The following is a 20244-nucleotide window of genomic DNA, read 5'->3' on the forward strand; positions in this document are numbered from 1 at the left end:
AAAGGAACTAAATTATGTAAACAAAGCTAGTTACAGACCTGCAGTCTTGTTTTACACTGCATGAGTCATACAGCCAGTCCACTGGGGCAGATGGGTCGGGCTCATCCACATAGAAAATCAAATCACGTAGCATTTGTCAAGCCAGAAACTGACATCAATGATTCATCCAGAAACATTCCTCACAAGAAGGCTAAAAGCTCAAACGCATCTTAGCCACAACAACAAGACGAATAGAAAGGATTGCCCTTCAGCGTAAAATGTTTTAATTTGTTGGGTTACACCCTGTGGGATAGTTTTTGCTGATCACATAGTTATTTCATTTCTTGCAATTTCACATTACTAAATCATAATCTGGACCTTAAGGGGACAGAATACCAGGACTTGACCAGGGCTTCTCAAAGTGCCATCGCAGCAAACAAAAAAAGGCATAAAGTACCACATGCACAACATTTGAACACAGTAATTAAGCACACAAATTAAAATAAGTAATTAAAAATATTAAACTCATCTCAGTAAGAGTAAAAAAACAAAACAATTGTGCAATACACCTCAAAACCCCTTCTGGCCGTCCTTTGCAGAAACGTGTGCTCAAAGAAAAGCATGACTGCAATGTGAGATTGTGACAAAGTAAAGCAACGTGAACTTCAAACTGTCCAGTAAAAACATCCGGGAACACTAAGGCAAACTAATCGGGCTTCAGGACTTAAATGTTGAGCTAACAACTTATTTTCAAAATGTTGGCTACATTAAATAATTCATAGCAAGTTTTCCTTAACATAAGTAGTGTTTTAAAATGACACCATATATGCTTGCAATGATCTTTCTTCTTTACATATTGCCTTGACAGGCACATTATCAATAGCAGAGATGATAGCACATCGGTCTCAGAGCTTCTTTGTAAACAATCATAAAAAGTGCTTGACTCATTCTCACTGTCTTTTGACGTGAATGCTCTCGTGACATTGAGAGATGTTTCTTGTAGTTTCTTATTGTGTCTTTGTCCATCCAACACGCACAGAAAAGTCTTTCAAACTGCCGTTTCCCTGACGTCTTTGGAGTCAGCCGAGTCGGGTGTTTCCTCCGCTGCGCCAGCTGGGCTTGACGTCTCCCTGGAGTCTGCATTGGGAGAGCTGGTTGTACTGGGTTTGTCTGGCTTTGTGTCCTGGGCCCGGTCTGAGGCCAGCTTCAGGAACAGAGGGACCTCCAGCTGCTCTTTGGTCAAAAGGCCTCGCTGGTCATCAACCCTGCAGCATTGAGCCCTCGTGAGCAAGTCCAGTAACCCTGACACACACACACACACACACACACACAATATCAAGGACATTCTGACATCGTTTAAATAACACTCTTCCATTTTAAATTTGTCTCCAGTATTTACATTTTATAGTTTGTAGTCCGCCAACAACTTTTTTTGAAAAACAGTGTAAATATTAATTCATGACCACACCACTGGCAATGATACTAGGAGTGGGCTTTACGGACTAAATGTTCCATCAATTACATATGAATGTAGCGTCATGTCAACCCAACAAGATACTACAGAGATGTCTTACCCTCCATTTCCTGTTTTTTACTGTCCTTGGGCTGAGTCTTGGCTTGGGTTTCCCCCCCATCTGCATTCACTGCTTCCGACTGTTACCAAAACCAGTTTCAGGCATCATCAATGCACACAATATAGCTTCACAGGTTTTAAATCCTTTTAATATTCACTAAAAGGAATAACTCTTTATGAGATCGATGCCTTGGGCTGTGTCCCAAACAGCTTCCCTTTTACTCTAGAGCACAATATTTACATTGCATTTGTTAAAGTGTGAATTTTACAAAATGGGTTGGAAGAAAGTGTCCATAGTAAGTACTTTAATTTCTGCTAGAAATCCCACAATTCAATTAATCGCATTTCATTGATGTAAACAATATTCTACCCTATACAAACATTAAAATAATGCATCTATTCTATACAAGATTTTTTTTTTTTAAGACAAATATGTGTTAATTATATTCTGAATAATAATATAGGTTGCCACCAAGGTTTTCTAAAATGACTCTTGTTCACGCATAGCCATGGTCTTCATTATATTCTTATTTAGATAACTAGATCACAGCAGCTCGCCTTGTATGCATTTCAGTTTTGGAAAGAGGAAGTTTGTATTTGTTTATGTTTAGCAGTTTATTTACGTGCCTCACCTGTGTGGGTGTGGCTGCAGCAGAACTGTTCGTCGGGTCTCTTCCTGTTCAACCACATGAAAGACATTTATTTTCTAATAGTGCTTTCACTTCCAGTCTGTCGGCTGCTTAAAATACTATACAGACCCAAACTGTAAAATATTGACATAAGATAAATAAAATATTCTTGAAAAGAATTAAACTGGTCCTTCTCAGAAAAAAAACCTCTGCTTCAATCCATTCCCCTCGTCCTAAATGCACTGAATGGGGCCGAGTTAGGGAGCACTGATGTAAAGTGGCGTTGGTTCTGCTCTCCTCACAGTGGGAAATGAGCCGAGCCAACTCAAAGTGGCACAGCACTCAACAAAGCAAATGGACTCAGACATTTTAACCTCACAGAAATGAACAAAGACGCAGAGAGAGAGCGATGCGCAAAGAAAACAGAACATGCAGCCAGCGATGCAGAAAAACTGGGGCGTTAAAGTGGACGGTGAAAAGACTCTCCTCGGGCCCAGATAAGAGCAAGTGAGAACCAAGATCCATTAGGAAACAATTAGGTGAGTAAGAAGGCACAGCCAGTTCAGACAACAGAAGAGAAAACGAACACACACGCACGCACACACACACACGCAGCATCCCCAACGTGTCACCCACATCATCGAAAACCCATTTCGTCTCCTCGTGGGCCAATAGGTTGCTTTTCTTTTCATCCTGTGGCTGCTGGTGCTCTTGGAGGAGCAGTGTACTCATTAATAGATTATGCCCACATCCCCGTTAAAGTAAAAAATTGGGTTCTAAAAAAAAAAAAGGTCACATGTATTAACCTTTTGTTATGTCCAGCCGGAGCGTCTTATTGGCCAGTCTGAACACCGTGACGCTCATGTTCAAAGGCTCATCGCTTCCAACCTGAAAGGAGCAAGGAACTAAGAATTATACACATTCATGAATTACAAAGATGCCATAATCCTCGTCACTTATTCCAATAACCAAATCCTGAAACGCATAACATTTTCAATTTAAAATTACAGATCTAATAGATATTAACATAATTGGTAATGTGCGAGTGATTGCTTAGCAGCGGCTGCTGGAAGAAGGAGAGGCAGACGGGAAAGACAAGTACATTTTAAAATGTAAGACAAGTCTACTGCTTTTAAAAGTAGAGGCGAGTACTCAGTTTGGTGATTCGACAATTAAGGGAAGGTTTTATCAATGATTTACTTAGCTGAAAAAGACTTTCTCCATGATATAGTTTCATTCAGACATGCAGACACTCACCATGGTGACCACGGCGTCTTGTGGCTTGAGGTGATGTTTCTGCAGCACCGCAGTGAGCGCGTCATGCAGCGTCTTACTGGACTTCACCATGATCCCCACCGTCTTACCAGTTGAGGCAATCTCCAGCCTGAAACACACATGCATTTCAAAAATCTCGTTCACACACGATAAATACAGTTGGACAGCAATAGAGCAGCATTAATCTAACTAAACTAAACACATAAAAGGCAGCCACCAAATGATACAAACCAAAAATGTAATCAATGCACGCGATGACCAATCTGTGTCTGGTGTGAACAAAAGGACTTCCCTCTGATGGGGTGAGAAGTTGCATGCAGTGGTGGAGACGAGTGTGTGAGAGCCCGCTAAGGGTGACGAAGAAAAAAGGGACAAACAGGAAGTGACTCACGCAAACATCACCCTGAGCTCCAGAGAGACCTGCTGGTCCCTCAGGACGGCGCAGTCCTGCTCCAGCGATAAGGGTTGCTGCAGAGAGAGCACAGGTGCACCAGAGAGGCGACTTTCAGAGACGACTGGGGATACGTTCAGAAACTAAGAGGTAGCGAGCGGTTGGGAGAATATTAACACCGGAAGAGGAAAGTCATCTTTCTCATGCCACCTGTTGCAAAACAACGCTGTGATTCAAAGCTGGTGCGGCAGACGGAGCAGCCAAGTCCTCACCTTGTCGTTGCCCTGCAGGTAGATGATGACATCCTTCAGCGGGAAGCCTCTCTTTTCACATAGGCTAGCCAGCATGTCTTTGATGGGTTGGCCATGACGCGTGGGGGCCAGCGAGGCACTGCCATCGGGCAGGTAGACACAGCAGTAGCCCCCCTCCATCCCCATCAGACCTCCGCCGCCGCCACCCTGCTCTGGAGATCGGAGACTCGGTCTCCCATTCTATGCCACAGATGGAGAGGAAATAACAGCCGAGAGTGAAACATATACTTCAAACCAATAGAGTGAGGCACTTAAAGTCAAATTTTGTCTTCTGGAATACAGTATTTGGTCATCCATGTGTGCCCTCTTGCACCAACCTCTATCTGTCTGTAGAGGGAGCCGATCCCCACACCGCTGCTGCTCGATTTGACAGACACACGGGACTCTTTGTGGGAGCCTGAGCTGTGGTTGTCGGATGCATCTATTGTTATCAATGAAGGAAATGAAGACGACTTGTGAGAGACAGTCACAGGATGTAGATCAAAGCAGAACTTAGGAGCACAAGATCTGCCACTACCTCCCCAGGATCCTCTTTTCTGTCCTTGTTTTTCCAAGGCAGTCTTCTCACCTGGCAAGATGTTGGAGTCCGACTTCTTATTCTGTTGGAGACGGGGATCAAATAAATGAAATGTAAAAATTTAAAACAGCTATTATGGTTTGTTTTTCCATGTCCTGTCCATGTCCTCCATGTCACTCTACCTTCTTGTCACTTAAGGGGCTCCTGATGGCCACGTCCTCCCAGGACCCACCGCGGCCCGGCTCCGTAGAGAGCTGAGGCACAAGTTTACCTCCTACGAGTCCCAAAGTACAGCTGTGGTAGAGAGGGGAGCGCACAAAGCGCCTGTAGCTGTCCATCTTCATCAGTTTAAATATCTGTCACACAGGGGCGGTGGGGGGACAGTTGTACACACGGCAACAATTAATCACTGTCTTGCTGAGACACAATGAGAGTGTGGACTCCAAACCGACCTGTGCTTGGGCCTTGTTGAACATGTCGAGTGTCGGCTGCTCCAGGTCCTTCTCCTCCGTCTTGGCCGTGTCGTCAATGTTGACCGAGTAGGGAGCGCTGTCGGACAGGTAGGTGTTGTAGATGGAGAGAGCGGCTGCTTTCATCTGGGAACACAACAGCTCCATCAGACTGAAGCCTCCTGAAGATTAGAGATGAACTAAAGGCATATTTTAAGCAGAATAGATTCAAACACCAATTTTCTTTTGGATCTTATGAGTATTTAACTGAGTTCAATTAAACAAACACCAAGTCTGCCTGGAAGGTACAAAACAGTTCAACAGCTTTTAAACTTCTCAGTTTGAACAGTACAAAAGGGAAACATCTCAAAAAGATTAGACAGCCTCAGTCAGTCATCAAAATTGAATTTAATGATGAAGCTATATTCGTTGTCGGTCGCACTGCTTTCAATGTGTTGTACTACCCTACAGCCACTCTTCATGCATCTCTCTGTCGCGCAGGAGATGTCATTGTCAATTGGTGTCGTTTTCATTCAACAAAAGCAACGTCTGGTCAACAACGACTAAAAGAGGTTGTTTTAGCATTCTAATAAAGAGTATTTATTTATTAGAAAATAGTGTTGTACAGATTAATATCACAAATGATAGGTGTGAGATGATTCACCGTGGAAAGCAGTAAAAAAAAATTGCTGCCATACCTCGTCCAAGGAGCTGGTCGGGATCTTCCTGAATCTTTCACAAGCTTGCCAGAATAAAATGTTCTCCGCACTCACCTCAGACATCAAGAAGGACTGTGGACACAGACACGTACGCCATGTATGAACACAGATGGGAGGCCTTGAGAACGCTTGCTGGAAAACAGCCACACTAGATGTATTCCTGGACATCAAAACCACAACCCCGTGTGCGTTTCCCGCGTCTCACCGTAAACTGGCGGACTCCGAAGGGGTCCTCCAGGAGCCTCTCAAAGGAGACGGCCCAGCTCAGCACACTGGGGGCTGGGCCGCCCTCGCCGCCCGGAGTCCCTGGAAGGCTGCAGCTGCTGCCTCCACAGCCCCGTGCAGACATGTTCAACTCTACAACACAAACACACCCATTTATCACAAGAGAAGAGCATGAACGAGAAACGAGATACGTTCTCCTGTCGTGCGCAGACATGTTTCAGTTCGGAGAAATGCGAGATGTACAGGATCGTCAACGTGCACGCTGGCGTTTCATGCTCACCTCCTTCTGACACGGCCTGGCTCTGTGAATGGAGAGAGAGCGATAAGGTCGGGAACGACCCACAACTAAATATCTGATCAGGGGGAATACTACAGTCAGGCTGCCATGGACTACGATGGTTAGAATTCAAACATTCACTTGTCACAAAATCAAAAAGGGATACCGAAAAGGCATTTTAATTCTCCTGCAGCTGCACTTAACCCTCCCGTTACCTTTAGGGTCAATTTGACCCCATTCAATGTTTAATGTCGGTGTTCTTTGGGGTCAATTTGACCGCAGGCTGTTTTTCACTGTGCCAAACATATACACTACCGTTCAAAAGTTTGGGGTCACCCAGACAATTTCGTGTCTTCGATGAAAAATCACACTTTTATTTATCAAATGAATATAAAATATAGTCAAGACATTGACAAGGTTAGAAATAATGATTAATATTTGAAGTATTAATTTTGTTCTACAAACTTCAAGCTCAAAGGAAGGCCAGTTGTATAGCTTATATCACCATCATAACTGTTTTCAGCTGTGCTAACATATTTGCACGGGTTTTATAATCAGACATTAGTCTTCTAAGGCGATTAGCAAACACAATGTACCATTAGAACACTGGAGTGATAGTTGATGGAAAAGGGCCTCTATACACCTATGGAGATATTTCATTAGAAACCAGATGATTCCACCTAGAATAGTCATTTACCACATTAACAATGTAGAGTGTATTTCTGATTAATTTAATGTTATCTTTATTGAAAAAAAGTGCCTTTCTTTGAAAATTAGTCATTTCTAAGTGATCCCAAACTTTTGAACGGTAGTGTACGAAATATCAACTTTTTTATATATTTAAAGGGCTATTTAGGTAGTCAACAAACAAACATAAAGTACCTCACACTTAAACTTGGGAAACAATATTCATTCTAATAATTTTCTGGAGGTTTTAATTGCTGGGGTCAAATTGACCCCGAGGGTAAAATATGTTAGTAAATGTGAAGGTAACAGGAGGGTTAAAAGTAGCGCACAGAACAAACAATAACATCTTTACAATACTACAAATAGTGTTAATACAGAAGCTAGACACGCGTACTCGCACACAGAGGCGCATACATTTAGGAAGTGAGATGTGAACACCAGCGGCGTGCTCTTTGCCTTCTTCTGTGCAACTACTTAGTGCAACGAGTCAAACCGTTTCACAGGAAGTGGTTGTGACACTGATGACAAAGGCTCTCATTCAGCTTTTAGAACGCACCAAATTCACATCTTGTAAAAAAGTTCTGTTTCCATTTGAGCACTTTCACAGTTAGTCAAGAATTTTTTTTTTTTTTCGCAATATATATTTATTTATTTATCTAACATAATGCTCATATACAGTATATATATACATATTTATAAAATCTATATAAATATAAAATCTATAAATAATATGTATATATACATATTTTTATTTTTTTTATATACTTTTTTAGAGAATGTGCACAATATAGCGACAGGGATCAGCGAACAAGTATTTTTGTGTGTGTGTTGTTCTGTTTGCAGTAGTACTGCATAAAGTGACAGGAAGGTAGAGCAAACAGACAACGTAAAGTGAAAAATGAGAAGAAACACAACTAATAAATAAAAAAATACAAATAAGGAAAAATAATGAATCATTATAGTCAAGAAATTCTGACCTATGTCGCACACGACTCCGAGCCGACTCCTGTACATGCATACTCGAGTGTCAATGTACCTAGATGTTGATTAAAAAACACTAAGGAGGCATTTCAGAAGAAAAAATAAGATACGCAGGTCAACCGTCAGTTTTAAGTTAAAGACCCCTACTCAAAAATCTGGTAATGCTGAAAAAGTATTTCGGGGTTCTTGGTTTTAATGCAGAGGCCGTTCTGTCCTGGTTTCCTCTGCTCCGGTTTATTCACATGATCTCAGACTGCTCAGGTGTGAAAGTGTCTGTCCATCTCTGGAGTTTAGTCCAGTGAGTTGCAACCTGCAGTGTACACTACATGTGTAAAGGTTTAAACATTGTCATCTTTAACAGTTACACACACACTCTGAATGTCCTTTGGGTAAATACAAGACGACGGGAACTACAGGAGGTGCATTCAACATTTTACAATCAATACAATATAATCTTTAAATGGACAAAAGCGATCTGAAGGGTGATATTTCCACTGGAATTGAGCACATCAAATGGGATTATCTGCCCGTTTATAAAAAAACATTTTAGAAATTTACAAATATCTTGGTTCACAAGTTTATATTCATAGAGCTGCTAAATCAAGTCACTTCTGCTGGTTTGTTGTGGTAATTCTTACTTTTATTTTTCATTCATCGTAATATCTTCTTTATTGTATATTGATGACATTTTTGAATGCTTTGGTTTCTACTATAAATAAAGCTGCATGCGTAGGAATGACAGACTTCAATTTCCCTGATCATTTTAAGCTTCGGGGTAGTTTTATGAAACATCTTAAAATGTGAATCACCTCTTGAGGATGGCTAAACCATCTTGACAATTAACCTATAAATAGGTATCCACATCAAACTATTGAGCACACAGAAAGGTGCAAGTCTTAATGTGAGTGAGATGATTTTGGGAAACTTAGAATCCACTAATGAGACTGAAAATTCCTCGGAGAACCAGGTTAGTACCAAGTGACCGAGGCCCATCTCCTGTGTGGAAGTAGGCGGTGAAAAAACAAGATGTACTGCATCATGATCATTTTAGGGTTGGCAAAAAGAAAGTGTTTCACAACAACTCAAAGACAACAGCTCTTGGCATCTGATAAACTCTGCCCATATAAGGTGGATATCGGCTGGCAGTTTCTGCAGGTGGCGCTCCACCTCTACACTTTCTTCACTGCTCAAACTCTGGCTCCAAAAACACGACGTGTCGGTGCCCACAAATACAGTCTGCAATGAAAACAACTCATCAGTCGTGCTTGAGCACTGCTCGTTCTCGCACACACAGTCAGAGGAGAAATAGCCGAGGATTAGGAAACTGCAAACCCTTTGGAGTCTGATGCATCACAACTAGAGGCACATTTACAAGCACTCAAAATACACAGAGCTACATTTCCTTGACACACAAACCAATTAAAGAAACGTGATGACAGCTTGGCAAGCGTATTCGCTTCCGACTCGAGGCCTGATCCATTGACAGTAGCTACACGCTGTTCCCTTCTGAGGAGTTAAGACGGACAATACAAGCAAACAAGAAACTGCTCCACCGCACTCAGTCGTTACAATAGTAGAGATGTAGACATTTTGCAAGATGACATTCCTATTTATCAAATCATGACAAGGAACATTCAGTCTTGCAATTCCTCTATGCAAGGGCCGATAAAGCCTTCTTCCCACAGACCACTGGCTCCAAAGAAAAGCTGTACCACGAAAAGAAAGTGTCCTGAATAGAAGATTACTCACCATGTGGCCAGCAGGATTCCCTAAAGCATTGCAGTTCTTCGCCATGACGGCTCAGACACCAGACGACAAGACGTGACGGCACACCGTCAGGGCACACAATAAAGTGCTCCACCCAACATGATGCACTCTCTTCACACTAAAAATCATCATTTGAGGTCATCATTTCACTTCCTGCCCGTGAGGGAAGTCTTGCCATAGCAACGAGCCACAAAAGAGGAAGTATAGTTACTGTGATCAAACTGCTCTCCGCCTACATCTTGAGAAACACGATGATGTGGGAACATACGAGACAAACGCACTCGCTTACTTTTTGATGTCAAGTTACTTGACACAGTTACAACCGTTATACAATCGAGACAGCACATTTTAGTTTTTCAGAATGTCACTTTTAATTTGGGTCCCTGACGTTTTATTGTAGTTGGAAGTTAGTAAGATGTTGGCATAACTACAAAATCGAGACGGTTTGATATTCACCAAGTTAAGATAGACATTTAAATAAGTAGGCTATTCTCCAAACATCACTGAACTTCTACAAGCTGTAAGCGTAACTTTACATCTCAAACAATAAATAGGTATTTTCTTTTAAAACACATTCAATTGGTCAATTTTGTATATATAGGGCCTATATATATATATATATATATAAAGAATGACTTTTGGGGTACACAGAGCACCAGGAGTTCCTCAGTACAGACGCAATATTCTGCTACAAGCAATTCAATCAAATGGTAAAATATTCCAACCATCAAATTATACACATTCTCTATTGCCAAACACTGTTTGCGTGCGCGCGCTGATTGTCTTACCTTCTTGTCCATGACGCCAGTGACTGTGGCGCAATAGTTGTCATATTTCCTCAATTGCTGTTTTGCAGAAACTTTTGCCAGGCGGGAGAATCTGTGATAAAGTCCTCTGAAAGCGAACATCTTCAGGAAAACAATCGCACAGCTCAGAAGAGAGAGATGAACGCGCTGCAAGTCAACATTAAGAGGTTAATTACCAGCTGCAATCTCATCGTTACCTAGTTGTTGAATCCTGACATGCGCAGTACTAGCTGGGGACCCCAGGAGAAGCGCACCTGCGACATATTATCAATTAGCTTCCACGTCTCAACAAATTTCCGGTCCACTTTTGTTTCAACGCGTTTTTGCAAATTGGTTAAAGCTATGTGCATCTTTTGAGAAGTAATGTGAAAGTACATATTCAACATATACTTGTGTGTACGACACAGTGGTAAAACATCCTTTACTTGCAACGCAGTTTATCTTACACACAAAGTGTAGAGGGAAACTATGGAAGCCCGTTTCCGCCACTGTGATACAAAAATTAAGATCCTGTAAGTCATAATTATGAGATACTATCTCATAATTATGAGATAGTAAGTCGAAATTATGAGATAGTTAAGTCATAATTATGAGATAGTATCTCATAATTATGACTTACAGGATGTTAATTTTTTTTTCACAGTGGCGGAAACGGGCTTCCATAGGAAACAGTCAAACGAAATGAAAACATAAAGATGGTGGCATCGATGAACACTCGAGCAGTCAAAAGAACTGCACGTCTCTCTCTCTCTGTTTCTCCTAAAGTGGTGAAATGTGGTGCTGGTTGCCTCACTCAACACTAAACACTAAACAGCAGTTGCCTGTTTGGCACTGGCTGATGTAATCGATAGAGTTGATGACCTTGTGACGCCATCTCGTCCAGGGACTTGGTCAAATCCACTTATTCCCACTCCCGCCATTAAACATCAAGAAAAAAGATGAGTGAATGTTCTGAATGTAGTGTTGACACAAAACAAGTGTGCTTTAATTTATTCCCACTGCATTAGGTTCAATCATGAGTTGTTGTTTTTTGTCAAACAGCTTGCTACTTGAGAACATTAGCTGTCAGATGAACCAAACCATGATAAATATTAGCCTGTTAGTATGTTTATGGGTAGTTGCAGGTCTGTGATATTATACTAATTCTAATATTAAAATATTATAGTAGCCCGTTAAAGCAACAAGCTATGAATAAATTAGTTATTCCTATTATAGAGCAATATTTTGAATTCCACTTTTGAAAAAGGTGTAATTGTTCATGGTTTCTGCATCATGTACAGTGACACAACTGCTCAGTAAAGTACAATTCACATTTTTTAAGAATTTAAGACCTTTGTCCCACGTTGGACGGAGCGCGTCTCATTTCTGCGAATATGACCAAGTTGATCACCGGACTTAATCTATGACAACCCAGGGTTCAGGATCAGAACCGGGAGGAGAGTTTTTTAACACCCACTTGCTCTTCTTTCCTCTTCCATTCCAGCCATTGACCACCAGAGACTTTAGAGTGTGTCCTGTGTCTGTCACTAATAAAATAATTAAAAAAATCAAGCAGAAGAGGAAGAGTACACAGTTAACTTATAAGTTTTAGCAGTTTTTAACAAGCAAAAACAAAATAGTCTAAAAATGTGGGTCTCTAAAAATATTCGATCTCGTCATTCAGCTGTGTTACTGTAAAATGATTTAATAATATCAGATAATTGATTTGATTTGCCTAACTGAAACCTGGCGTTGAGCAGAAAAGAAAAATGTGACTCTGAATGCACTCCTTCTCCACATCATATACTACACACATATCGAGGCAGCGAGAGGAGGTGGGGAGGTGCCATCTTTGAATCGACTCTTAATTAATCCTCTAATAAAAAACCAAACAAGCACTACACTTAGTCTTTCACTTTCTTTTATTTTTTCATCCAACCTGGAAACTAACATTCCAATTCGATTTGTGATTGATCACCAGGTCCATCCATATATTATATCTTTATATTCTCATTCTCAGAATTTATATCAGTTCTTTTCTTTTAACCGATAAAGTTATTATTGTTGGATTTTAATATATATGTGGATGTTGATAATGATTGGCTAGTCATCTGATCATTCATCTCGATTGGCTTCTTGGCTTCTTCTGTCAACAGAAACCCACTCACAGCTTTGGCTTTGGCTTACTTATATTCTTGTTTTGACTTATGGCGCTGACATCTTTGATTTGAATCCTCTTCTGTCAGACCAATCCTCTTTAACTTTTACCACAACTCATACTTTTTACTTTACTACGTTAAACACTAGATAAAAGTTCCTAAACTGATACACTAGATGTCTAACTCGAGCTGTTCCTTCTTTTAAGCGATTTCTTCATCGTCTCTGTATATACTCTACTCTGGTCTAACTTTAATCCGTCTCCCAAGTCTTTCTTGATGTTGGTGACTCTCTTCTTGACTGTCCTTGAAGAGGCCCTGAGAAATCTGAGAATGAGACCTCTGAAGAAGAAGAAGAAGACCCTGAGGAAGGACCTCTCCTGCCCTCAGACCACCAGACCACCACTGGCGTTGAAGCTTTAAAGCTTGAACGAAGCGTCTACTTCAATCTTAAAGTGGTCTTAATAGTCTTAAAAGATAATTGAGGCCCTCCATAAAAGACAAAAGCCTCAAAAAGCCAAAACAAAATAAAAAAAATCAGCCAAATCAAAATAAAGAGAGTCACATAAAAGCACCGCAGGTTTCTATAGCTGGAGCCAGAGTGTGATTTAAAACACTCGTTTAATGAACTTTTTTAACCTTTAATGAAAAGATTTTAACTATTTTTAAGATTATTAGTATTAGAACTTTCCTAACAAGAATAATAAGTCTACCAGGCCTTGGAATGGGTCTTGGTGGAGGATTTTCTGTATGCCCCGTTGTATATTTGGTTTCAATTATATTCTTCCTCTGACCAATCTATTTCTTTGACCCCTTCAAACACGTCTACCTCGTCTGACCGGGCCATTTCTCTATTAGATATTATCTTCGATTAGACGTTATTGCCTTAATTACGGCATCATTAGATATTACTATTTCAAGGTGACTCTACCAACTCCTCCACTGACAGTTCAGGGTGGCTGTTATTAAACCTCTCTGAAAGCTACCTCTCAACCTAAGAGGATTCCTCTCAGAACCTCTTGTTCTAAAAGACCTCAATCTCTTGTGCGACTTTCTACATGCGACATTCAGTTTTGAAATTTCAATCAGGAATTTTTTATTTTTTCACAGCAAATCAGGATTTGTTAAAACAAATTAGAGAACACCTTGAAAATTACAAATAATGTTCTCTGGCAGCAGATAAAGGACTCCTCTCTGTCCTGGTCTTGTTAGACCTTACATCCTGATTTTGAGACATTGACAGTCGATTGGCATTTTGAGCATTTCACTAGTTTGGTTTAAATTCCTATTTATAGATTCGATCTCAGTTTGTATTTATATTTATCATCTGCGATCCACATTATATAACTTCTGTGCAACCTTCTGGTTCACCACCAACGTTAATACCGGGATACCTGTTACAACTTTCCTTTGGTCAATATTTGAAACACTCATTCCTTTTCATTGTAGAGATGACACTCAACTATTAACTTTCAAAAAACATAGAACACACCAAAACTCTGTAAAAATTAAACATGTCTAAAAGAAATAAAACAAATGCAAGCATCAAACTAAAGACACATGTCTTAAAAACCCTTTTATTTGGCGGCCCTGGAAAAATCAGGAGATCAATATCGAAAATGATGATATAGAGATCAATGCATAGCCCTGGCATCAACATTCTGTAGAAGATTCTTAGCGTTATCTTTGATGGGACTTTTCCTTTACTATTTTTGATCAAGCAAATCTCCACCTCTTTTCTCCACAATTTCTTTAAAAATTTCTTCATTCTTGTCATTTTGCAAAAAAAAAATTGGTTCACGCTCACAAAAAAGAGACTGGATTACTGCAACTCTTTACACCGGTTACTTGAAGCTTACTGCTAATCCCTCTAGTCTAGCCAGAATCTCTAGGTCTCCGCTGCTCTCCCTAAGAGCTGAAAGACATCACTCCCACTTCACACTCTCTGCTGCTCTGAGCTCCCATCAAAAATCACTTTTACACTAAAATTCTTAACTCTCAACTCCAAATCACTGGCTCCATCAAAATCTCCTCTTAAGCTGCTCAAACCATGCTCATATGCTGCATATCACCTTACTACTCCCTCTGCTCACTAGATTGTAGTTCCTAACTACGAATCAGTCCCTTGTAGTTCTTAGATTCTTAAATATTATGGAACCAGCTTCTCGGAATCAGCTCTTTTTTATGACAGTCAGGAGGCACTTCAAGTCACCTCGTTTAACTTAAGACCTAGAGCTTCCTCTCTTTTAATAGTTTTTATAGATGGCTGACCAGGTTGGATTGGTCCAGCTCCTTTGATATCTGCTATAGCTAGGGGAGATGCTATAGACCCTATGGATGCACTTTTTCTCCTCTCTCCTTTTTCTCTCATAAGGATGATTTCATTACTCACTCTCCTTTTCTCCTCTCTTTCCTTTTGACTTTTCATTCTCCCCTCTGTTTTACGCTGTGAGGCGTATATGATCCCTCTGCCTGATGGATGGAGATGGATCGTCTGGGTCTGATCGTGATCCACGGCATTGTGCCCACTGCCCCACCCTCCTCTCTGGCCACATCATCTGCCTGATGGATGCCTGATGAGTCTCGTGAGCTCTCATTATCTGACATATTTATCTTTGAACTATAATATACCTACACATTGTCTAAATCCGTCCTGTCTGTATTTTTTATCCTCTGTATTGTCCATTCCTACATCTCATCCTCTGCATCTGTCCATCCTTTCCTCCTCTTTTGCTCTCCTCAGGTTTTCTGTTTTTTTTCCCCTTTAGGGTTATTTTTTGGTTGGTCCGTTCTATTCCTTTTGTGGCAGGATTTATTTGTATATTTGTAATTGTAAAATTTGAAATTTTTGGCATTGATGAAAATTGTTGTATATTTTACATAATTTAAATAAAATATGAAGAAGTAATTATAAATGCATAACAGGACTGCTTTTACATTACTTTAGGACATGCAACTCTACTGTCATGAATGTAATATGAATAAACATCACGGGGTCATCATGGGAAATGTAATCTTGTCCAACAGTTTGACTTGGTAAAGGCATGTTACATTGTGACTGTCTTCTTCTCACTCGTGTACTTCTTCAGGTAATTGTCTGGCTTGCACTAGAACTGCCTCGATGCTGTTAGACTAGCACAACATCCACATTGATATTACTCACAAAGGCAATTATAATGATTAGAATAGTTAATGACAAGGTGTTTACAGGCAGATAGAACAACTCTGACCTTGGTCCTGTGTCAAAGTCTGTTACACCGATATAATAGCTTTTACCCATAATGTTGCCCTTCATTGTTGGGATAGAATCTTAGTTTAGGTTAGGCATCACTGAATGTGGTTTAGGCAAGGTTTGGTTGAGATTAAGATGACAGAAAACACCAATCTAGTTCAACGAGATCTTCACTACTGTACATTATCTATGATGAAAGAGAGACAAAGGGACTCAGAGGTGATTTGAATCCACAAACCAGTTTTGTTATTTCCATGTGGAGTTTGAATATTCCCCTTCTGTCTGCATGTGTGTTGTTTTCTGTTTTCCTCCCACAGCATGAACACATGCAGGTTTGATCAAATAAAACTCTAAATTGCCTTTTTGCATTTGGGTTATGCAATTTGTCCAATGTGCACCCTGCCTCTTTCCCAGTGCATGCTGGGATGAGCTCCAGCTTCCTATGGGATTAATGTAATGAAAAAGGAGCGTGATCAGCAGCACTCTCTACTGGCCACTGCACAAATATATATACTGTGTGTGAAGGCTCCGTTTGATGTATATGAAAGATGATATGGTATTTAAAAGCTTCAGTTCTATAGAATTGTGCCATAATCACCAAAAAGTTTGGGTAATATTATACCGATGTATTACTTTATATAGTGTCTGCAAAAGCAGGGTATTTACTCAGAAAGTAAGCCACTGATTTGCTTACAACAGGTTACACTTCATTATGTCTTTTTTATTCCTGTGTCTGTCTCTCTGTCAATTTCTTATTCTATCCATTAGTAAAAAGTGTTTAAAAGCACATAATGTTCACCTAAATGTAACTAGACAACATAAACAGCAGCAGCTTAACTGTCACTGTTGCGATGACTCCCATCTATAAAACACACAAACAATGATATTGTTTGTGCCATTAAGTTCCAGGGAAGAATTTATTTGCATGAGTATCAGTATTTATAATCAGCTAGCGCCGTGTCTTTTGTGACGCAAAGACCAATAGGTTAGGCAAAACAGAGCAGCTCACCTTTTGACTTTGTGAGGAGACAACACCACCACAGGTAGAAAGAAAAACTGTTCAGCTTTCTTTTTTACATCTATACTGATATTTAATATACGTGTAAAGTGTAGATGTTGTTAGCTCTTATTCCTAATTACCTTCGCATTGAAAATGCCGGAAGGTTATGTTTTGATCGCCATGTATTTATTTATTTATTTATTTATTTATTTATTTGTATGCGTGTTATTCGCAAATCTCAAAAAGTATTGAACCGAATCACATGAAATTTGGTGGGATGATTGTTTATTATCCGGGGACCAGTTGATTAGATTTTGGGATCGATCGGGTCAAAGGTCAAAGGTCAAAGGTCATGAACAGGTCAAAATCTTTCACAGAACTCAAAAAGTATTTAACCGAATCGTATGAAATTTGGTGGGATGATTGTTTATTATCCGGGGACCAGTTGATTAGATTTTGGGATCGATCTGGTCAAAGGTCAAAGGTCATGAACAGGTCAAAATCTTTCGCAGAACTCAAAAAGTATTGAACCGAATCGCATGAAATTTGGTGGGATGATTGTTTATTATCCGGGGACCAGTTGATTAGATTTTGGGATCGATCGGGTCAAAGGTCAAATGTCATGAACAGGTCAAAATCTTTCGCAGAACTAAAAAAGTATTGAACCGAATCGCATGAAATTTGGTGGGATGATTGTTTATTATCCGGGGACCAGTTGATTAGATTTTGGGATCGATCGGGTCAAAGGTCATGAACAGGTCAAAATCTTTTGCAGAACTCAAAAAGTATTCAACCGAATCGCATGAAATTTGGTGGGATGATTGTTTATTATCCGGGGACCAGTTGACTAGATTTTGGAATCGATCGGGTCAAAGGTCAAGGTCAAAGGTCATGAACAGGTCAACATGTTCTTGAATCGCATGAAATTTGGTGGGATGATTGGTTATTATCCGGGGACCATTTGATTAGATTTTGGGATCAATCGGGTCAAAGGTCAAGGTCAAGGTCATGGAAAGGTCAAACTCTTTTTTTACCATAGCATGATACATTTTTGTCCAATTGGCATGCAACTAATGCCAAAATGTTCATAATCCAATGCCCAATCTTGTGATATGCGAAGGTATGCGCTCTACCGAGTGCCCATTCTAGTTGTGATCTGCATTGATGAGGAGTCTCAATCTACTGTTAAACTTATTGTGAGGCAAAAGCAATTCAATGACACTTTGAGTCTTTTCCAACAGATAATGTTTATGAAAGGGGTATTTCTAAATATTCTGCTTGGTCATCTCCTCATAGGGAAGTAGCCACTTATGAATTTGACAGTTGATATGCTGTAGATGCTTGTTTAGCTGTTTATTTTATCCTTTTTTAAACATGTATTTAAGCTGGTGCTGGCTCTAGCTGTGTTCCTGTCCAGTGTCTGAGATGTAATGCCACAGGAGAAACTCAGGCAGGTTAGGAAAAGAACCATTAACCTCTCTCTTTTTAGAGGCTACATTTGGAAATGTAAAGTAGCAGCTAATGTACCTGAGCATTGTCTGACAATGAATAAGGTGAAGTGAAATGTACAGGAACAATCTGGTCCATGCTACTCTTTCCCTTTAGATTCTTGTGTACTCTGCTCAAACAATTCCACAGAGTGCATCAATGGTGAGTCCTTTTGACTTCACGTCTCATGGGGTCATCGGACCCTATGAGACGGCATAGATCCTATCTGCCTGATGGATCGTCTGGGTCGTGGAATTCCTGCTCATGACTACGCCACTGTCCTGTTGAGACTCCGCCCACTGTTGAGACTCCACCCACTCCTCCTCCCCACCGCCATCTGCCTGATGGATGGTGGAGGTCTCCATCGTGGAATATGCCTACTATGAACTATTCATACACTCTGTCATATTCATTGCATGTATTTTAACTCTAAATCTGTCCTTCTGTACACATTACATCTATTGCATCTGTCCATCCTGGAGAGGATCCTCCTCTGTTGCTCTCCTCCAGGTTTCTTCCTTTTTCCCCTGAAGGGTTATTTGGGAGTTTTTCCTGGTCCGATGTGAGGTTTTGGGGCAGGGATGTCTATGTGTACAGATTGTAAAGCACTCCGAGACAAATTTGTAATTTGTGAAATTGGGCTATACAAATAAACTGAATTGAATTGAATTGAATTGAATTGAGTGGCATCTTTATTTTCATTTGTTTACTTGAAGATAAATCCTAGGAATTTGACATGGCACATTAGGTATAGCAATTGTCTGGGAAATGGCGGGAATACAACAAGGTTAATCGAACACGGCAAACACAGGAGACTTGGAACATAATGTAAATGCTACATTTTATTGATCTTTGTAACTAGTGTATTGCTGAGGGTTTAACTGAATAGAATAAGTTAAGTTAACACATTCTCAGAAAAAAACCTGGGATGTGTCATGTATGCTCTGTTCTAAACAAATGCTTATTGTGACTTTTTTCATTTCCATTTTTACTATTTGCTCCAGATATTCCATCAAACTGCACCAAAGGTACCTGTAACAATATCCTCGTATGTTGCAGTGCATCTAAACACATAAGTGAAAAAAACTATCTGCTGATCTAAAACCTATCACTGTTACTCCCCTCCACATAAATGTGTCCCCCGCCCATTAGACTTTCAGGTTTCCATCAACAGTACTGGATCCGAGATAAAAGAGGGTGGGGACATTACTCTGACATGTGTCCATAACTATCCCAATTTGAATCTGACGTTTGTGTGGAAGAGGAACAAGAAGGACATCCCGGATGCTGGCAATGAAAGCAAGCTGTTGCTAAAAAAGATGCTGTCGCATCAAAGAGGCCAGTACATGTGCCTGGTGAACAGCTTGTGTGGCAGTTCCGAGTCGCTGCCACACAATGTCACTGTAGAGAGTAAGTAGACACAGTCGGAGGGAGACTTCCCCCTGCTGCTTTCACAAAGCTGCAGATTGCATGTGCCTCTTGATGTACATTTGAATTCATTAACCAGACGGTAAATATATCGCATTGTGTTATTTTGGAATTGAAAATGAAAAAGCTCGACCATTTAATGAAGAGTTGAATCGTCAAATGCACAATTTAAAGACCTTTGATATTATAATTCTTAACTGTCTGTTCGTGTTTCTGCCTAACTGTCCTCCATCCAGACCAAAGTGTGTTGATCCTGGTTGTCTGCGGTTGTTCTGCTTTGGTCCTGGTCTTGATTATGGGGCTGGCTATGAAGTACAAGCTGAAAAAAGACAGCGGTAAAGACATTAGTTCAGGTTGTTGGTGGTATTATATGCC

At 40.3% G+C, this 20244-nt stretch overlaps 1 protein-coding gene across 5 annotated transcripts; it reads right to left on the reverse strand.

Moving 5' to 3' along the window:
- Window positions 1-240: 240 nt before the first annotated feature.
- On the reverse strand, window positions 241-10688 carry rgs14b (regulator of G protein signaling 14b). 5 transcript variants are annotated; one of them, XM_056440019.1, is made up of 15 exons: window positions 10569-10688; window positions 6349-6370; window positions 6049-6200; window positions 5823-5915; window positions 5128-5271; window positions 4858-5031; window positions 4676-4757; window positions 4476-4579; window positions 4120-4338; window positions 3848-3924; window positions 3439-3565; window positions 2988-3069; window positions 2185-2228; window positions 1554-1632; window positions 241-1281 (listed from the first exon to the last, which is right to left on the reverse strand). In XM_056440019.1, the coding sequence occupies exons 1-15, from the start codon at window positions 10686-10688 to the stop codon at window positions 1028-1030; spliced, it is 1773 nt and encodes a 590-aa protein (XP_056295994.1). In that variant the 3' UTR covers window positions 241-1027. The 5 variants fall into 5 exon arrangements, with proteins under 5 accessions (XP_056295994.1, XP_056295997.1, XP_056295996.1 ...); XM_056440022.1 differs by lacking the exon at window positions 10569-10688 and adding an exon at window positions 9763-9852 and having other exon boundaries at window positions 5898-5915; XM_056440021.1 differs by lacking the exon at window positions 10569-10688 and adding an exon at window positions 9763-9852 and having other exon boundaries at window positions 4727-4757.
- Window positions 10689-20244: the final 9556 nt, after the last annotated feature.

This window comes from Pseudoliparis swirei, chromosome 19 (assembly GCF_029220125.1).
Source record: "Pseudoliparis swirei isolate HS2019 ecotype Mariana Trench chromosome 19, NWPU_hadal_v1, whole genome shotgun sequence".
NCBI classification, from domain to species: Eukaryota; Metazoa; Chordata; class Actinopteri; order Perciformes; family Liparidae; genus Pseudoliparis; species Pseudoliparis swirei.

Coding starts and splice junctions, on each gene's coding strand:
- rgs14b (XM_056440019.1), bottom strand. CDS start 10,688: ATGTTCGCTTTCAGAGGACTTTATCACAGATTCTCCCGCCTGGCAAAA. Junction 4,339..4,475: donor CCCTCTACAGACAGATAGAG/GTTGGTGCAAGA, acceptor TCTGTGGCATAG/AATGGGAGACCGAGTCTCCG. Junction 3,566..3,847: donor GAGCTCAGGGTGATGTTTGC/GTGAGTCACTTC, acceptor TGTGTGTTTCAG/GCTGGAGATTGCCTCAACTG.